A 17,715-nucleotide genomic window follows, 5' to 3' on the forward strand; every position below is an offset into this window, starting at 1 on the left:
CTTACCCCCCCCCGCCGCCGCTGAAGTCAGAGTCGAATGGATCCTAGGCCTCCCCCCCAATCTAGGGGCCCAAAGAGGGGCTAGGGGCATGGGGAGGCAAGTTGGTGCCCAGGGCACAAGATTAAGGAGGCTGGGAGCAAGTGCCCTGCTCTGAGTCACTGGGGTCTTCATCACAGGTCATATGGCTGCAGGGCTGGAGCCTACTAAAACCGTGGGGGCTCAGGCAGGAAGGGGTGACAGAGGAAGGGATTGATAAGCTCATTTCCTGGTTCTGCTGAGGACCCTGAGGAGTGCTGGGTGTGGCTAGAGCCATGCGAATAAACCTCTTTTGGGGATCACAACCCTGGGTGACAGGGCACTGGGACCACCTGACTGGGGGATAGACATATAAGGGACACAGTGTCCCATGGGTGAGGCTGCTTGGCAGGGACATACATCTGAGGGACAGGTCTCTTCTGAACCATTTGCTTCTGGTCCTGGGTGTCTGCCCCAGAAATGACAGCCGCATTTTGAGGTGTTTGGAGAATGTCTTTGTTGACTCATCGATTCTGACAGAGGAGACTCTGTATCAGCTGGTGGGAAACAGATAAGCATGCACAGTGGACAACATGGGGGAGAGTTTAATAAAGGACTACTTACAGAGAGTGGGTGTGCATGAGACACTGTGGTTCTAGCTCATTAACGGGTCACCATTATTGCCCCCTCAATCCTGGGGCCTGAAGGGGTGAGGGGAGGGAGCCGTTGGAGAGTGCCAACCCACTGTGGCCAGGCTCCTCTTCCCCATGACACTTTCTGCTGTGTGTCACAAACCTGATCCTAACGCAGCCTGCCCCTGTCCCCCAGCCCCTACCCCCCAGCCAAGATTGTGTCTAGTGGACCAAGCTGGGCCACCAGTCCTCAGAAGGGCCAGCAAGCTCTCTTCAGGAATCCTGAGCGTACAAAACCACAACCACAAGCATGGTCGCTGCAGTACCTTTGGTAAAAGCTAGGAGCTGGACACAAACCTCGTGTCCCAGTCAGGGGGCAGGGCGCCTGGACTCTGGTCCACCACCCGAAGGAAAACTGGCAGCCGCCAACGGAATGAGTCGGCTCCGTGTGGACAGAGGGCTCCTGCAGGTCAACCAGAATGCAGGCTGCCAGGCAGCACGTGTGGTCAAAGGTCACTCTGGTCAAACAGCAAACGTGACAAGACACCTGGCTGTGCTGCAGAGGACTAGTCTGGAAGGGCTCCTACTTCCAAGGACAGGAGGGGGGCTTTCACCCTGCATAGAAAGCCTTGTAGTGTCTTGTTTGGGTTTACAATAAGCATGTACAGAATTCCTTTAAGAGTGATTTATATAAAGAAGTGTTTTAGATCTGTAAAAAATTAGAGCTAAAATGTGGTGAAGGGAGAATGAACAGAAAAAGATGCAGGTGTTCTTCCCCAACCAGCATTTGGCAACTGCTGTCAGCTACCCAACGTGCACTGGGCACCCACAGTGTGCTAGGCACTGTGTGGGGCACTCTTCGGGGACTGACCAGAACAGCTGTTTGCAAAATGCTCACCATCTCGGAGAAGCAGGTAGGATATGCCCAGATGTGTCCACCTGCTTGTGGCACGGGGTGGGCGGGGATGAGTGGGCACCCACCCAGGGCTGCGGGGTGTGGGGCAGGTGGGGAGGAGGAGCCAAAGATGACCACTTGGCCAGAAGGGGCCTGAGAGACCCTCTTGTCCTTCCTCCTCCAGAGGAGCAAGGCTGCCCAGGGATCCCACAAGTCTGTGGCCAAGGGACAGTGGACAGTCAGCTGCAAGTCCTATTGATTACAGAAAAGTCCCAAGCAGGGATGACAGGTGGGGTGTTTCCTCATTTGCTGGCTTTGACAAGTCCTGCTTGCCTGGACCACTGAGAGGAGAAGGCTCCTGAGGCCGACCCAGGAAAGTTGGCAGGGTGCCTACATGGGCAGCTAATGTGTGCTGAGGGCGAGAGAGGCGGGCCGCGGGGGAACCAGTGTCTCGTGTCTGCAGTTCCGAGCCAGAGGGGAATGTTTGGTGACTCTGTAGGTGGCACTGGCCTCCCAGATGATCACCGCAGTGCACCCACCAGTGGGGCAGTGGGGGGCTCCTGGGCAGCCAGTGCGGGCCTTTCCTGGCTCCCAACCCACTAAAGAGAAGTGGCTGAGCTCTGGGGCTCAGCGTGGTGGGTGGGCAGACACGGATGGCTTCATGTCACCCCTCCACGGTCACGGAAGGCACTGCCCATGCTTCTGGTGCAGGCCCCAGCTAACAGCAACCCAGGCTGGAGGATGTCGTGCTCTCCTGGGTCTCGAGTTGACTCCCCTCCATTCCTGTAAGGAGGGAGAAGTCACGTGGCATTAACTAAGCACGTGCAGCTGACACGGGGCAGCCTCCCTCCCCTGCCACTGGCACCTTCTGGTGACTGCTAGTCAGAGCTGAGCTTGACCTTGCAGGCCTCTCTATCAAGGCCTTGGTGACCTGGCACAGGCCGAGAGGCCTAGGATGTATTCCAGATGGTGGAATAGTGTGGGGGAAAGACACAGACTGGGAGAGCCAAAGCCAGGACACAGGCACGCAGCCAGGGATGCCCAGCCTGGCTCATGAGGAAGCTGCCGGGAGGGCAAAGAGAGCCAGGGAGCGAGTCTGAGCTGGCAGGCAGGGTCAGGGAGGCTGAGGGCCTGACGTCAGAGTAGTGACAAAAAGGGTACCCCAGAGAGGACAGCACAGGAGGACAAGTTAAGGGAGTGGCCTCTTGGGACGGGAGGCTGGTGGACGTGGGTTTTGGGCTGCAAGCCTGCTCCCCAGCCCCGGCCCTGCAGTCTGTACGCACGGATGAGGTCTCCCTCGCCGACCTGGAGCCGGGCGCCACTCCTCCTCTCCAAGTCCTGTAGAACCGACTGCTCAAATGCCAGGGCGGCTACGCGGCTGAAGAACGCCTTCACGTTCTCCCCTGGGGGCCCAAGAGACAGCCCTGACCCTATCGCCTTGGCCCTTACGTGCAGACGAATTTGGGAGCCAGCGGGTGTGGGAGCCAGGGCGGCACACCCGTGGGGCTGTCTGGGGCAGCAGAGGGCAAGGGATGGGGCTGGCTGGCCTGGCTTCCCACCTCCGGGGGCTCCACAGCACCCTGCCCTGGAAGCTCCCTCAAATCTCCGAGCCTTGGTTTCCCAGCATCTACTCTTCCAATTAATCACCACTGAGCATCTCCTGTGGGCCTGGCGCCAGGATGAGTGGAGATCAGAAGGGTGTCTGCTTTCCTGTCACTTTTGAGCACCTGTCCAGTGGGCAGCTGCTGTCAACTCCCACATAGAGACTTTGTGCCTCCTCCCTCAGGGGGAGAAGGCCACCCATCTGGGCACAGGGCTAGGTTCCAGCCCCCGACATGTGCACTGCCCTTGTGCAGCCAACAACCTATACAACTGCACAGGGCAACCCTGCTTGGCCCATAGGGAGTTCCCAGTGAATCTTCTGTTACTCTAAGCGGGGGGGGGGGTCCCCATAGGGCACGGGGGATGCTGTCAGGAAGCAGAGGGAACTGGGTATGGGCACTGCCATGCTTTGATCTGTGTTGGGCTGGAGGCTGGTGCCTACCCTTAATACTCCCATCCTTGCCTCCCCCAGTCCTTGGCCAGACGTCAACTGTGGCCCCTTACCCGGGGCAAGGACCACAATGCGTAATTCCAGAGTCCTCAGAGCCGCTGGGGGCTTCTATGAGCCAGGCACTGCATGTTACTTCATTTCACACCCCCCTCCCACCAACAACCTGTGTATTTTAAGTGTGTCTTTTGCTTCTCTGCATTTTCTAGTTTTCCCTCACTGAATACATATGGCTTTTGTAATTTAAAACACCTTTTCACAGTAAAAATGAAATGAGATGGGCAGGGTCACCCCATTTCCCAGATGAGGACACTGAGGCTGAGATGTTAGGCATCTTGCCAGGGCTGGAGTAAGCAGTGGCCCGTGGGTGAGGGCAGCTCAGGGGCTGGGGGCTCAGTGTGGTGGCGGGGGGCCCCGTGTGGCTGGAGGACAGATTGGTGGGATGTGGATGAGGGTCAGGGGGCCATGAGCAATGTTGCAGTGTCTTCCATGATGACACCCAGGGAAGGGATGGGAGCCCCCAGTTACTGGGCCCTTCTATGTGCCAGCCAGGAGGTGCCTCTTACCCACCTACCTTAGGATGGGGGGGCAGGATGGTACAGTGGTTACAGGTGAGGGCTGTATTCCAAACCCAGCCCTGCCGCTTCCTCCCTGTGACCCTGGAAGTGAGCTCGCAGGGATAAAATGGATCTGCCTCAAGGAGGGAGGGGGGATGCATTAGAGAACACGGGCCAGGGCCAGGTGTCACTATTCCTGTTGTCCATGGGGGACGGCTCCCGCTCTCCCTCCAGAGATGAGGAGACTCCTTTCAGGCAGTGGAAGGCCCTGCATGGTCACCAGCACAGCTGGCTGTGACTCAAGCATGCCATAGAGCCACCGAAGGAAACTCCCCGCACCCGCTGGGGCAACACCCCGCACCCACTCACCTGTCTTAGCGGACACCGACCAGTACTCGGCCTGCATCTCGTTGGCCAGACGCACAGCCTCCACTTCCGCCTGCTCACATGCAGCCCCTGACTGGGAGAAGCAGCCCTCCTGTGGGGGGGGGGTGCTCCCCCCGTGCCTCCTCCCTCCCCACCTCACCCTGGGATGGGCGGCTTCAGTGCATGCATGGGGGTACACCTTCCACAGGGGTGAGATCCCAGTGATCCCTCTCCGATGAGACGAAGCACAGGTACCCCCAACTTTCAGCTCTGGGTCTTCCAATTCCCATCTGGGCACGTCAGCACCACCCTCCATTCCCCAAGCTCCAGCTGAAAGCGGCTGCATTTTCCCGAGGGCCATCACAAGCCTCTAGCTCTGGTGGGCTCACCAGAAGGTCCTTCTTGGTTCCCACAAGGAACACGAAGCAGGAGCCCGGCTCATTCTCCCTTAATGCATCCTCCAGCCACTGCCTGGAATGCACAGAGGGGAGACAGGCTGAGAGATGGCATCCATCCACCTAGAGAGGTCTGAGGAAGACTAGGGGATTGGGGTGCAGGCCCGGGTCCACCCCAGGGCTGGGAGCACTGAGCCTCGAGTTGCAGGGAGGGCACCCAGACCCCATCTGGGCCCCAGGTGAACTGTAGGTGGGTGGGGACACAAAAGCACGGGTCAGGGGAGGTGAGGACCCTGCCCTGGTTTGCCTTCACCCTGTGTTACCTTGGGGGAGTCCTGCCCTTTCATCAACTTGAGCGATCACCCCAACCACCCTCACAGGGCTTGGGAGAAGCAGGATATGAATGCCTTAAACCAAAGAGAGGTGAAGAGGACTTTCGTCCATTAACTGGATGATTCCCAGCAGAAGCAGATGACCTCCCAGAATTGGTCATGTTACCAGCTCTCTTGATCGGGTCTCTGTCCCAGAGAGCAAGGGCTATCCCTTCAGACAGGACTGGATATATGTAATTTGTAGGACCCAGGGCAAAGTGAAAATGTGAGGTCCCTCATCCAGCAATGATTAAAGCTTTCGAGATGGTGACAGCATAGCTTTAAAGCCCTCCTGAGTGCCGGCCCCTGTATGACCCGGCTGGCTGTGTACCCTGAGCTGATTCCACCTTCAGCGGATGGGTGCAGATCTTAAGGGATAATATGGCAATTGGACAGTAAGTGGCCTGTGGGCAGTCAATTCTGACAAGCGAGTCTGGTCCCTTGCACCTCCCACGGGGGCGCCCAGCTCATGGGCAATCCCGAACCCAAGGGGACCACAGGGGCAGCAGAGTCCCAGACTTGCCTGGTATGCCCCAGAGTCTGCACGTCAGTGAGGTCAAAGGCTGTGATGATCGCTGGACACACAGGGAGAAGCCAAGAGCCGGTCAGCAACAGGTGACACAAACATGGTGTACAAGGAGGGGCTCCCCTCAGGCAGCTCCCTGCTCCCCAGGAGAAAGCCAGAGAGGAGCCTGGCTCCCACAGAACTTCCAGGGTGGCCCCCAGACAATCACCCTGGTCCCCACTATGGAGGCTGGGAAGGAGACACCCCATGACTGCCTCTTGGGACCTACCCACCCACCACCCTCTCCAATCCATACCCAGAGGCCCAGCCCCAGGGAGTATCCAGGGAGGCAAGATAAGCTCATGGGCTTCTGTGTTCAAATCTCCCCTCTGCCACTTACAGCCAAGGGAACTCAGGTGAGGGCCTTAACTGCTGAGTGCCTCAGTTTCCCCATCTGTGAAATGGTAAGAGTGGTACCTCAGGCTCTCAGGGGTGCTGTGAGGTTTAAGCAAGAACAGCTAGTTTTACAAGGTTCGGTCTAGGGGCTGACACAGGACTTTTGACCAATGGCAGCGATGGCTATGAGGACAATTAGCAACAACCAGCTTTGGGGGAACAATTTCTGAGGAGCAGGGTGGTTCTCATCACCAGTCCTGCCCAGGTTGTGTGGTGTCCAGGGTCTCCAGGACCCCGCTGGAGGCCTGAGGGGAGTCCCATGGGGAGGACATTCTAGAAAGGCTGCCTCTGAATTGGGCCTGGGGATGTGAGCAGGGCCAGGCAGACCCTTCCCCTGCAGCTTGGCTTAAGGCTGTAGGAGGCCCCTTGAGGCAGAGGGGAATGAAGCAAAGGAGGATACTGAGGATGGTGACAGTGGCGGGCCCGGCTGCAGTTCCCAGGGTTGCGCCAGGCGCTTAACACCTCATCCTCAGGGGGTGTCATCCCCCTCAGAAGACGGGCCAGAGCTGGAACTCCAACCCAAGGCCAAGGTGCTCACAGCTTATTTCCTGGTTTAGCTTTTTTTCAAATCTCAAATGGCAATGTTATGATTTCTCTTTACCAGTATCCAGTAGACACAACTAGGCCTCATAACTTGAGCCTGGTTTTGGATACTGTGAATGGTTCTCATGTGTCCCACTGAAACCCCTGGGGAGTTGGAGTGGGGAGCCTGTGCTGCCACCTGCTGACTGGGAGGCCTGCCCAGTGCCTGGGCCACCCCCTCTGCCCCCTACTTGCAGGTGCAGTCCTCCTGTGGTCCCTCTGCTCCTCCCCTCCAGCCTCGCCTCCTCACACCTCCTCCGGGAGTCGACTCTGCTCTTCTTTCCTGGGGTCTCTGGACATGCACCTCCCCCTCTGAGCATCCTTCTGAGCTGAAACTGAGGTTGAGACCCCCAGGGAGCACCTGCCAGCACAGGGTCCCTGAAGGATGTGACTGCTGAGGCCAACCCCAGGCCCAGCTGGCTGGAAGGCAGTCTCCTCATCCCCTGGGGATTTTCTCAGTGGTACTTGGAGAGCAGATTTGGTGCCTGTGCAGAGGACCTGGACTTCCTGTTATGAGCCCAGTGGGAGCCTCCTGCTGCACATGGCTGAGGGTCCCACCATTGCTATCACCCAGATGCTCACCCTGGGCACCCCGGTAGTAGGCAGATGCAATGCACTTGAACTTCTCCTGCCCTGCTGTGTCCCAGCTGTGTGGTGGCAGAGACAGAAAGGGAAAAAGAGAGGTGGCAGATTAAGCAACTGCAGTGGTCTGAGCCAGCAGGCTGGCGGGGCTGTGGGCAGGCAGGCCCTAGGGCCTGTGCCAACTACCGGCCAGAGGTCCCCGCCCCGCAATTCCTCGTGATTTCCTTCCTAAGGTACCCCGTGGGGGAATTCCCTGGCTGGATTCACCATGCCTGTGGGGGAAGGGCATGCCCTAGTTCCACTGCCTGGATGAATGGAGTTGTAGCTCCGCCCCTTTGGACCGTGCCATTAAAAAGGAGAATACACTCCCTGATGTGCTTGCTCTGAAGATGTGGAAGTCCACCTGTAGACGAGGCCCCATGAATGGGACTGGCCCTCCCCGCTATGGTTCTGCTACTTGCTCATGTGTGGCTGGGCCATGGCTCCATGTTCTGCACTGCAGCAGAGGGGAGGCTCAGTCTCTGAGTGGGGGGTGGGAGTGTCTAACAGGGACGTGGTTTGTATCTCCTGGGTAACTCTGATCAGTTAGTTTTGGCTCTCTGGAGAAGTGGAGACCCGGCTCTATGGAAAAGAATGCAACAATCGATTAATGATGTCTGCCATCGGCACAGGATAGGACAGGGGGACACACATACTGAGATCTACTTGCTCTGGTTTAGAACCAGGCAGGTGGTCAATATGCAGAGCTGAGTCTGAAAATCCATCCCTTTTTTAAAATTAACAGATCAAAATTTAACTTTCTTCCATAAATGGAAAAGTAGACAAGCCATGAATAAGATCTCAACGGTCTGAAATCTTTTGAAGCAATTCAGCATTGATGCAGAACTCTTTGGCCCTATTCTGTCATGAATTCATTCATATTGTCTTTCTGAAGATGACGCTGGGTGGGAAACTGGGAGGGTGGCTTGGAGGTGGGGCCAGTGGGTAGCTGGCAGTGGCCTCAATGTAGGGACAATGAGAAGGCAAGCCAGGGCAGCGTCTCTGTTGTGGTTAGATAAGGCTGATGGCCTGCTCTCAGCCTGGCTCCACCTAGGCCATCCCACCAGCTCTGTGCTCCTCAGCTCTCCTGGCTCCAGAGCCCCTCGGGCCTCAGCCTTGCATTTTCACAGTCTCTTCTGCTCTGGTCTGGCCCTGTACTCTCCCTCGGGCAAGATTCGGTGGTGCCACCTGGCTCTAGGACCACACTGGGGCTGTCCTCAGAGAAGTGGGCATTATCATGACAGGGTAAGGAACTGAGGTCCATGAGAGGGTGAGCTCTATTCTGATGACCACAGATCCCCAGGCTAAGCCCAGGCAGGGCTTAGAGGATTGAGGAATGAAACCAGAGGATCAGGTGTGACCCCCAGTGAGAGAGAAAGGAGAAGGGGACTAGGACAGAGGCAGCAGGCAAGGGGGGCGGGTAGGGGCAGCTGGGCGGAGAGCCTAGAAAAGGGAGGGGGCCACACAGGAGAGCCTGGAAGGGCAAGAAGTCACACAGGAGAGGGTAGGGCTGGTGACACAGATAGACCTGCACAATTATCCAGGTGCCAGAGGAGAGGGACGGCAAGGTCCAGAGCTCTAGTGCGAAAGTGTGAGCCTGGGGGAGAGACTCTGGGCTGTTCTAAGGGAAACTACAGGGGAGGGGCTGAAGCCAGTGGGCCACTGAGAGGCAGAGACATGGGGTCTGGCAGGGAAGCAGACAGAGGGAGAGAGACAGGGGGAGTGGACTGAGGGCAGAGGGGTGAGGAGGAGGGGGGTGCATCAAGCCTGAGGAAGGCACATGGACTAGGTGACCTCCACCAGGCCCCAGCACTCAGGGACCACTGTGGGCTCCACTTTCCAGATGAGAACAGATGCTCAGAGGTTTGAAGTGACTTGCCAGAGGCCACCCTGCTGGCCTGGTGAGTAGGATCACCGAGGGCCAGGCAGGCTAGGGGCGGGGACCCAGAGCCAGAACTCGAGGGGCGGGTATCAGGGGAGGACGAGGGTGGTTGGGCACATTGGGCTGTGAGGACTTTCCCAGGTCTGATGACCAATGTGAGACACCCATGGGGAGTGACGGAGTATACAGGGCTTCAGGGAACTGGAAAAGCCCAGTGTCATACCATTCCTGTTTGTCCAGATAGGTCCTCACCAAACACCACAGGGCACAGTCCAGAAGGAGCTCACCAAGGCTTTCCCCATGGGCTTCCCTCCACAAAGCCCACCCACGAGCCACACAGGACATGGTGTGACATGATGGCGACTTACATCTGCAGGCTGTAGGGAATCCCAGCGATCTCAAAGCGCTCGATTTCAAAGTCTACCCCGATGGTGGCCTTGTAGTCACGGTCAAAGACATTCTTGCAAAACCTGTGGGAGTCGAGGAAGGCATCAGAGAGACTGTGTGTGGAAGCTTTGCTCATGACAGTCAAAGTCTGCAGGCAACAAAAAGTCTACCCACAGGGAATATAAGGAGATGATGGTCCGCGGAGATAGACAGTAGACAGACAGCCGCCGACGAGAACTGTGTTGGGGAAGAGAATCTGCTGCAGCCAGAAGGCAAATTGCTGCAGGTCAGTGCCAGTGAGGTGTGAGCCCATGGTCCTGGGGGATGGTGTCATGAATGTCAGGGTCCCAGAATGCTGCACCCCCCGCCACCCCCCCCCGCCACTCCCTAATGCCTTGTACCCCCTCCGAGGTGTGGTTCCCAGCAGCCACAGTTTTGACTATGACAACGTTATCTGGGCCTCCCAGGGAAAGGCATGACAACCAGTGCCGGGAGGTGTGGCCAAGCGGGCGCACCTGTGGATGAGGCTGGTCTTGCCCACGTAGAGATCACCAACGACAACCACCTTGGAGAGTCGCAGCCTGTGAGGGATACGGTTGTGTCGCTCGCAAGCAGAGTCATGGAACATCTTCACACATACAGGCCTTTCCTTCCTTGAGCTCCCCACTCATGAGCCATGTCTCAGTCCCTGACAGGGGACGGGGCACCTGCTGAGACACTCTGGGATGTCTGTCCCCATGCCTGGCACTCAGAGGGGAGGGCAGGAGGGCCTGCATCTGTTCTGGGGACTCTGCTGTCTCTGGGGCTATGTGCTCTTGACCCCACTGGGCCCAAGCCCTGTTGTGAGAATTAGAATTGGGCACGATGGGAGGCTGGGTCTTGGGCTGATGGAGTAGAGGGAGGAGGCCCAGGTGAGGCTATGTCCAAGCTGGGGGCACACGCAGCAGGGAACCTGGAGTGAGCTCAGGGTGCAGACGCAGTGTCAGAGTGCAGGGGATATAGGCATGGGGGCAGAGCCCCTGCCCCCTCCGAATCACGCCCGGGGCTGCACGGGCTCCTGCTTTGTGCAAGCAGGTACTCCCTGACTGGGACACCACCATCACCGCCTGCCTTGGAGGTGTCTGCCAGGGCCACACAGGCCCCAAGGGGTGAGCAGTGGCCAGGACTCAGGCCAGGACTCAGCTCTGGGCTATGGCTTGAGGTAAAGTGGCTGTGAGGTTCTTGGGTTCTCGGAGGACCCTGCTCACTGAGAGCAGCCACCCCCCCACCCTGTGTGTGTGTCCTGCACTCCCTGCAGCAGCATGCCTGGCACTGTAGGTGGAAGTTTCTGCAGCTCATGCCAAAGGAGCGCAATGGGCAAACATCTGACCGGTACTTCCTCTGCCTGCAGACACCCGTGTCACCTGGTGACCTGGTCCAGCTCCCCTGGCCATGTCCGGGGGCCCAGAGGCTGTGTCTTCTCTGCTCCCAGGTGGCCTCTGGTCCTAGGGCAGGGTGGACCTGACTCCACTTCCCAGATGATGGAGTAAAGGTACTGCCGAGGTATTACGGAAGCACCCACTGGGCCTCAGGTTCTCACCTCCCAGAGCCATTGTGAAGAGTCAGAGAGGTAGTTGTATGGAACCGGCCCTCCCTAACTGGTGGCCGTTGCTCTCATCCCATGAGCCTTCGGACCTGAGCCTGGCCTCACTCTGCACCACCTAGGGAACCTAGGGGCCGGGGGCTTCCACTGCAAGCTCACCACACCTGTGGGACACCTGGGAGCTCCTCAGGAGGAGAGGCAAAGCAGGCCCCGGTACCTGTGTGTTAAGAGAAGGAGTAACTGGGGTGCCTGGGTGGCTCAGTCAATTAAGCATCTGCCTTCAGCTCAGGTCACGATCCCAGGGTCCTGGGTTTGAGCCCTGCATCGGGCTCCCTGCTTGCCAGGAAGCCTGCTTCTCCCTCTCCCTCTCCTGCTGCTCCCCCTGCTTGTGCTTGCTCTCTCTCTCTGTCAAATAAATAAATAAAAACTTAAAAAAAAACAAAGAGAAGGGGTAACTGGGGTGAGCTCCCTGTGCCGGTAGGACTAGGTGGTTCCAGGTGCTGCCAAGGCAGGAACAGGACAGACACAGCCCTTGCCCTCACAGGCTACGTCTAGTGGGGAATCCAGAGAAGCAAACTCGTAATTCTGTGAGATAAGTGCTTGGGACCCAGGAGGGGCACCCCGGGCAGCCCAGGCTGGGGAGCGGGGGTAGTGCGGGACGCCCCTGACACTATATTGTGAGCTGAAGGGTAGGAAAGACATTCCAGACAGAGGAAGCAGACATATGCCGAGACCCTGGCCTGAAAAGTCATAAGCGTGACTTACTGAGAAAAGGGAAAGCATTCTCTATGGCAGCAAAGCCAGATAAAAATCCCTATCAGCTCCAGGCCCACACTGGGCTGTACGGGTGTGGTCTGTGTAAGTGTTCCATTTCTTTGTTCATACATTCATCCATGCATTCATTCCCACCCGCTGCCTCCCCCCACATCCTGTGCCCCCTGGGTCGTGGGGTCACTCACCCCACAGTCCCCGTGTTCCTGTGCTGGCAGGTCGTGCTAACCTGCCCATGGAAGTGCTCCTTGAGCTGCAGGCAGGCATCAGGCGTGTACCACTGGAAAAAAGACAGACAGACAGATGGGCATTTCATCCTTCAAAGCTACAGCTTCATCACCAAGCAGGGCAGCGAGGTGGTGGCTTGCCTCCCGGCATTCCCTCCCTCCTGAGCCTTGAAGCTCCAGGCTCGTTAGCTTTCCCTGACCCCTCTGTCACAGCCGTCCTCTATCCCCTCAGTGGCCCTGAGACTCCAAGCTCTTGTGAGTCCTGAGGAGCAGCAGTGGGGGCCGGTCCAAAGGGCCCAGGTGGCAACTCGGAGAGCGGGGTCTCGCCTGGGGCAGCTGTGCCCTTACTGTGGGCGTGTGGCAGGTCTCTGTCCTCTCTGGACCTGAGTGAGAAGAGGGGTGGGCTGTAAGGGCCCTTTTAACTCCACGATCCTTCCATGCCTTCTATGGATCTTGGATGGCATTTTTTGCTTTAAAAATATCTATGTGTTTGGAAAATGTCCTGGAGGGCTCTTTGGGCCTTCCACAGTTCTTGGAAGGCAAATCTGGGCTATGGTTGAAGAACATAACCGCAGGGTAGGAGGACCTGTGTCTCCCTCTAGCTGCTGTGTGATCCCAGGCAGCTGTCTAATGTCTCTGAACTTCAATTTCCCCAACTATAAGACCTCGAAAGCCTGGGGGCATAAAATGAAATAATGCTTGCAAAGCCATCAGGGCAGACCCAGCCTGGCATATACTAAGTGCTCAACAAATGTTCACGGCTATTAAGATGTCACAACACGTGTTGAACACACGTCTGTTTTATAATTGGGAAAGATGGGGCGCCTGGGTGGCTCAGTTGGTTAAGCGACTGCCTTCGGCTCAGGTCATGGTCCCGGGGTCTTGGGATCGAGTCCCGCATCGGGCTCCCTGCTCTGCGGGAAGCCTGCTTCTCCCTCTCCCACTCCCCCTGCTTGTGTTCCCTCTCTCGCTGTGTCTCTCTCTGTCAAATAAATAAATAAAATCTTTAAAAAATATATATAATTGGGAAAGATGACATTAAAGCAACTGAAGGTGACTGCTATGTTTTGTTCTCAGATTGGCGGAGGCTGAGGATGGAGCGTGGGGAGAAGGGCACCGTTGGAAGCTATTGGTGTGCCCTGCTGTGATATGGCAGCAGTCCCCCGGGCCACCCGCTCTGTCTTTTGGGGCACTGCTTCGACCCACAACTCCCCTGTGACAAGGACTCCACCCCCACCCCTAGCCATAGCGTTTCTTCTGAGTTCCCAGGCACTGAGATGGGCTCTGCCCTGGCCCATCTGCCCCCTCAGCTCCAGGCATGATGGAGGCAGCAGGGACAGTGAAAGGAGCTGTACAAAAGGGCAAGTCACAACACCTCAGTGAGCCCGTTTCCTCATCTGTAAAGCACTCATAACAGCAGCTCTTCATGTGGTCGTTGGAGGATCAAACGGGGGTGATGTAGATGAACAGCTTAGCCTTGCAGCCCACGTTCATGTGGAACAGTGTCAGCTACCTCATGAGAAAGCTGGATGCTTTTTCCTGTCGACTTTCATGTCAGCTTCAAACGGGGGGTCAGCCTGGCCATGGTGGTGGTCACTAGAGGAATCCCCCACCATTTTGGATGCACTGAAGAAATGTAGTAAGGAAGACTGGGCAGGAAGTGTGAGCTGATTTTAGAAACAGGGAAACTGAGGCACAGAGTAATGGGAGGGGCTTGCCCCACCTGGACCACGAATTTCTCAGGACTCAAGTGTGTGACCCTGGGATACAGGATGAACTGCCACAGACAGGAGCGGGGAGAATCTCGCCCTCAGTGAAGACATGATGGATGCCCCAGGCTGCCTCTCAGGGTAAGGGAAGGTTGGAGCCCTGGAGTCAGACCCAGGTCAAGTCCTGGCTCTGCCATGCCCAACTGTGTGATGTCAGGCAGCCCTCCCTACTTCTCTGAGCCTTGCTGATCTATTCTGGAAATGGGAGTCCTCTGTCCCGTGAGACCTGAACTGTTTTGTGCTGATCACACTTCCCTTCCTTTTGGCTCACTAAACATCAGTGTCCATCATCCCTGGTGACCACGTTCAAGCTCTCTAGGGAAGCAGTTGTCTGGGCCTCTGTTGAAATGGAAAATTCTGGGGGAATTGTCCACAGGTCCGAGGCACCACAGCCTTCTCTGTGGGTGTGTAGAAGCAGAAAAGGTGAGAAGGTATGACTGCCGGCCCAAATTACCCAAAGTCTGCAGTCACCTCCTTCCTCCTTACCAGCCTGGGCACAGAATTCAACAGACAGAGGGGTCACTCCATGGAGAGGATTTTTCCCTCTATGTCTGTCCCAAGTCACATGGAGGCAACCACTGAGAACAGGATCTTGTGTCCTTCCAGAGATATTTTTGGCATGTATAAACAAACATATACATTTGTTTTCTGCCCTCTCCTTTTGCCACCCGTGGAAGTATGCTAGACACACTGCTCCATTCCTTGCATTTTTACTTAATTGACTTTGGACCTTACTTCACATCCAGTCCTGGAGGGAAGCCTCATTCTTCCTCCTGTCTGTGTCAGGAAGGAGCATTTTGCTGTTGAAGCAGCGCCCCCTGGAGGACATTTACGTTTTGTCTGACCTTCCGCTTTACAAACTGCTCCGATGTCTGGCCTTGAATGGCTGGATCAGAAGGCAGGGGCATCGCAATGGTGGGAAATACTGTCCCACTGCCCCTCTAGGGGTTGGACTGATTTGTATTGCCTGATGCAATTAATACTGGATTTTAATACACATGGAAGAGGGCCGTGCTTTCAGCAGGAACTGAAGGCAGAATGGTAAGGCGGGAGGACCCTGGATTTGGTGTCAGGAAACCAGAGTGCTATTTTGATAATAGTAATAATAACAACGAGAACAGCAGTGACCACGACTCAGGTAAGGGAACTCCCGTTTACCAACAGCCAGGCACCCAATGTGAGGAATTAGCCTTATGTATCAGCGGCTCTGAGAGGCTGAGTAATTTGCCCACAGTCACATACTTCTAATGACAGAGTCAGGATCCACACTCAGGACCTTTGGACTGCAAAGTCTGTACCTTTAACCTTCATGCCACATTGTCTCCTGCTGTCCCCCTTAACCTGCTGGTCCACCTTGGGCAAGTCAGTGCCAAGTCTCCCTGTTTCTGAAGAAGTCTAGTAAGTTCCCAGGGTCCGTTAGAGAGGGACTGACCTCCCCGATTCTCCTGCTTTGTTTCCGGTGGGGGATGCAGGTGGGGAAATGTGGGTGTGGACGTGGTGTTGGGAGAGCAGGGTACACAGAGAGGGCTGGCTAATGACTCTCTACCTTCGGGAAGCTGGTGATGATGCGGTCCCGGCTCACGGGCGGCCCCAAAGGCGTCAGCGAGGACCTCATCCTTCCAGAGTGTCCTGTGGACCCAACCAGGGGAAAGAGAGTTAGGGAGCTGTGGCAGTCCCTGGGGACTCATCCTCAAGTTTATGTTTAACCTCTCAGTAGCTTTAAACATTGATCCACACACCTCCTTCTCTGTCAGGGAAACTGGCCAGAGGTCATCTCTTTCCATCTGCAGGCAGTTTGGCTGGGGTGGGGGTGGAGGGGACCAGGCTTTCCTGGCCCTGCCTGGGAGTCAGGAAGACCTGGGTCTCCTCCTGCCAGGTGTCTAACCAGGAGTGGCCCCTCTCTGAACTTATCACTGGGGTGTGAGTGGGGCATGGCGCAAACGCCAAGCTGTACATCATCACAGCCCAAGGGGAGGAAGCAGAATTGGGGTGGTCTCCAAGGGATGAAGGCTCTGGGTGGGTCAGGAGCCTTAGGCTTCAGCCCACAGGCATTTCCCCGTATGCCTTCACCGTGCCCAGCGCCTGGCCCTTCACACCTATTCAGCAGCCCTGCGTCTCCTGTCCTCCTCCTCTTCCCACTAGGGTGGCCTTGGCCAAGTCCTTAACCGGGCCTATCGTCCTCCCGGATCTGACCCGGCTCTCCTTCAGGACCAACACGGGCCTGGCCCAGGGCAGGCGCCCAGGAAATGAGGAGGCCCCGGGGCTGCAGGCTGCGGCGTTCGGGTTAGGGCTGTGGGAGGTGGGCGCGCAAGCGGCGCCCTCCCAACCAGGGCCTCCTGGACGTGCCTGCACGGAGCGGACTAGGGTGGGACAGAAGGGGCGGCGGACTCACCCGCGGAGGTTGCAAAAGCTCCAGAAGCCGCGCGGCCTGGTCTGGCTGGGCCCGTGGGGCCGCGATCACCATAGCAACCAGCGCCACGCGCGACCCGCCGGCGTCTAACGAATCCCCGGCGTCGGGGACGGGGTCTGGGCGGGGCTCACAGCGGAAAGAGTCCCACACGCGGTTCGCAAGGGCGGTCACCGTAGCAACCGGAGCCTCTTGGGGGGAGCAGCAGACGCTTCCGAGACACCGCTCGAACGCCGGCGATCACCATGGTAACGAGGGCGGGATCCGGCAGGCGGGCGGTGGGCGGGGACAGGGCGGCCAGGAGGCGGGGCCGAGGCCCCAGGGGCGGGGCGGGGTGGAGAGACTCGCGCACCCAGCTTCCGTGGGAAAGGTGGTAGTTTAAAGGAACGGGTAGGGATTATGTGAAGTGTTTAAATATTTATTTTCATAATATTAAATACGATTTTTTTCTGGTTATCTAAATATTTCGTGTTTTTCTTTATATATTACCATGGAGGGATCTCCAAGATCTTTTGACTCCTTTTTCTCACAACCCGTATCTGATTTATCAGTAAATCCAGTAGGTTCTACCCTGAAAATTTGTCCAATATCCTCTTACCGCCCGCCCCTTCCACTTTGTCCAAGCCAGCATCTTCTCTCCAACTGGTCGCCTTGCCTTTACCCTTGCCCTTATCCTATTCCCAGTTGGGTGACTCAGGGATCCTCCTGTTAAAACAAATCAGATCATGGCAATCTTTGGCTCCAAACCGTCCAGTGCCTCCTCATCTCTCTCAGATTAGTAAAATCCTTACAGTGGCCCAAGAGGCTTCACGTAATTTGCTCTGGCCTTATTTCCTCTCATCTTCTACCGCTTTCTCCCCATCCCCCCATCCCACACAGGCTCCCCTGGCCTCCTTACTGTTCCTGCAACACACCAGGCGCCAGAGTATTTGTACTGGCTATTCCCTAAGCCTGGAATGCTTTTTCCCCAGATATTCACATTGCTCCCCTCCTTCCCCTTCTTCAAGTTTGCTCAGATAACACCACTAGATGAGGCCTCCCCAAAGCAGCCTATTTACAATTGTAGCATCCTCCCAACCCCTTATTCGGTTCTGTTTCTCCCAGGCACCTACTATTTTCTAACATATTATATAACTTATTGTTTTTGTTGATTGTCTATCTCCCTTCACTGGCTCCACGGAGAGCAGGGGTGTTTGTGTTTATTTCATCCACGTATCACGTGGGCTAAACAGTGCCTGGGCATAG

At 56.5% G+C, this 17,715-nt stretch overlaps 1 protein-coding gene across 1 annotated transcript; it reads right to left on the minus strand.

The window, feature by feature from the left end:
• Nucleotides 1-856: 856 nt before the first annotated feature.
• RAB36 (RAB36, member RAS oncogene family) lies at nt 857-16,697 on the minus strand. Its single transcript, XM_045886420.2, has 11 exons — nt 16,456-16,697; nt 15,610-15,692; nt 12,256-12,347; nt 10,230-10,295; nt 9,696-9,797; nt 7,407-7,471; nt 5,801-5,856; nt 4,905-4,982; nt 4,519-4,609; nt 2,826-2,945; nt 857-2,325 (listed from the first exon to the last, which is right to left on the minus strand). The coding sequence occupies exons 2-11, from the start codon at nt 15,676-15,678 to the stop codon at nt 2,261-2,263; spliced, it is 804 nt and encodes a 267-aa protein (XP_045742376.1). The 5' UTR covers nt 15,679-15,692; nt 16,456-16,697; the 3' UTR covers nt 857-2,260.
• Between the last annotated feature and the right edge of the window lie 1,018 nt (nt 16,698-17,715).

The sequence above is a fragment of the Mirounga angustirostris genome, unplaced genomic scaffold, assembly GCF_029215605.1.
Source record: "Mirounga angustirostris isolate CCGP_5_RB_7025 unplaced genomic scaffold, mMirAng1.0.hap1 SCAF_14, whole genome shotgun sequence".
In the NCBI taxonomy this organism is placed as follows: domain Eukaryota; kingdom Metazoa; phylum Chordata; class Mammalia; order Carnivora; family Phocidae; genus Mirounga; species Mirounga angustirostris.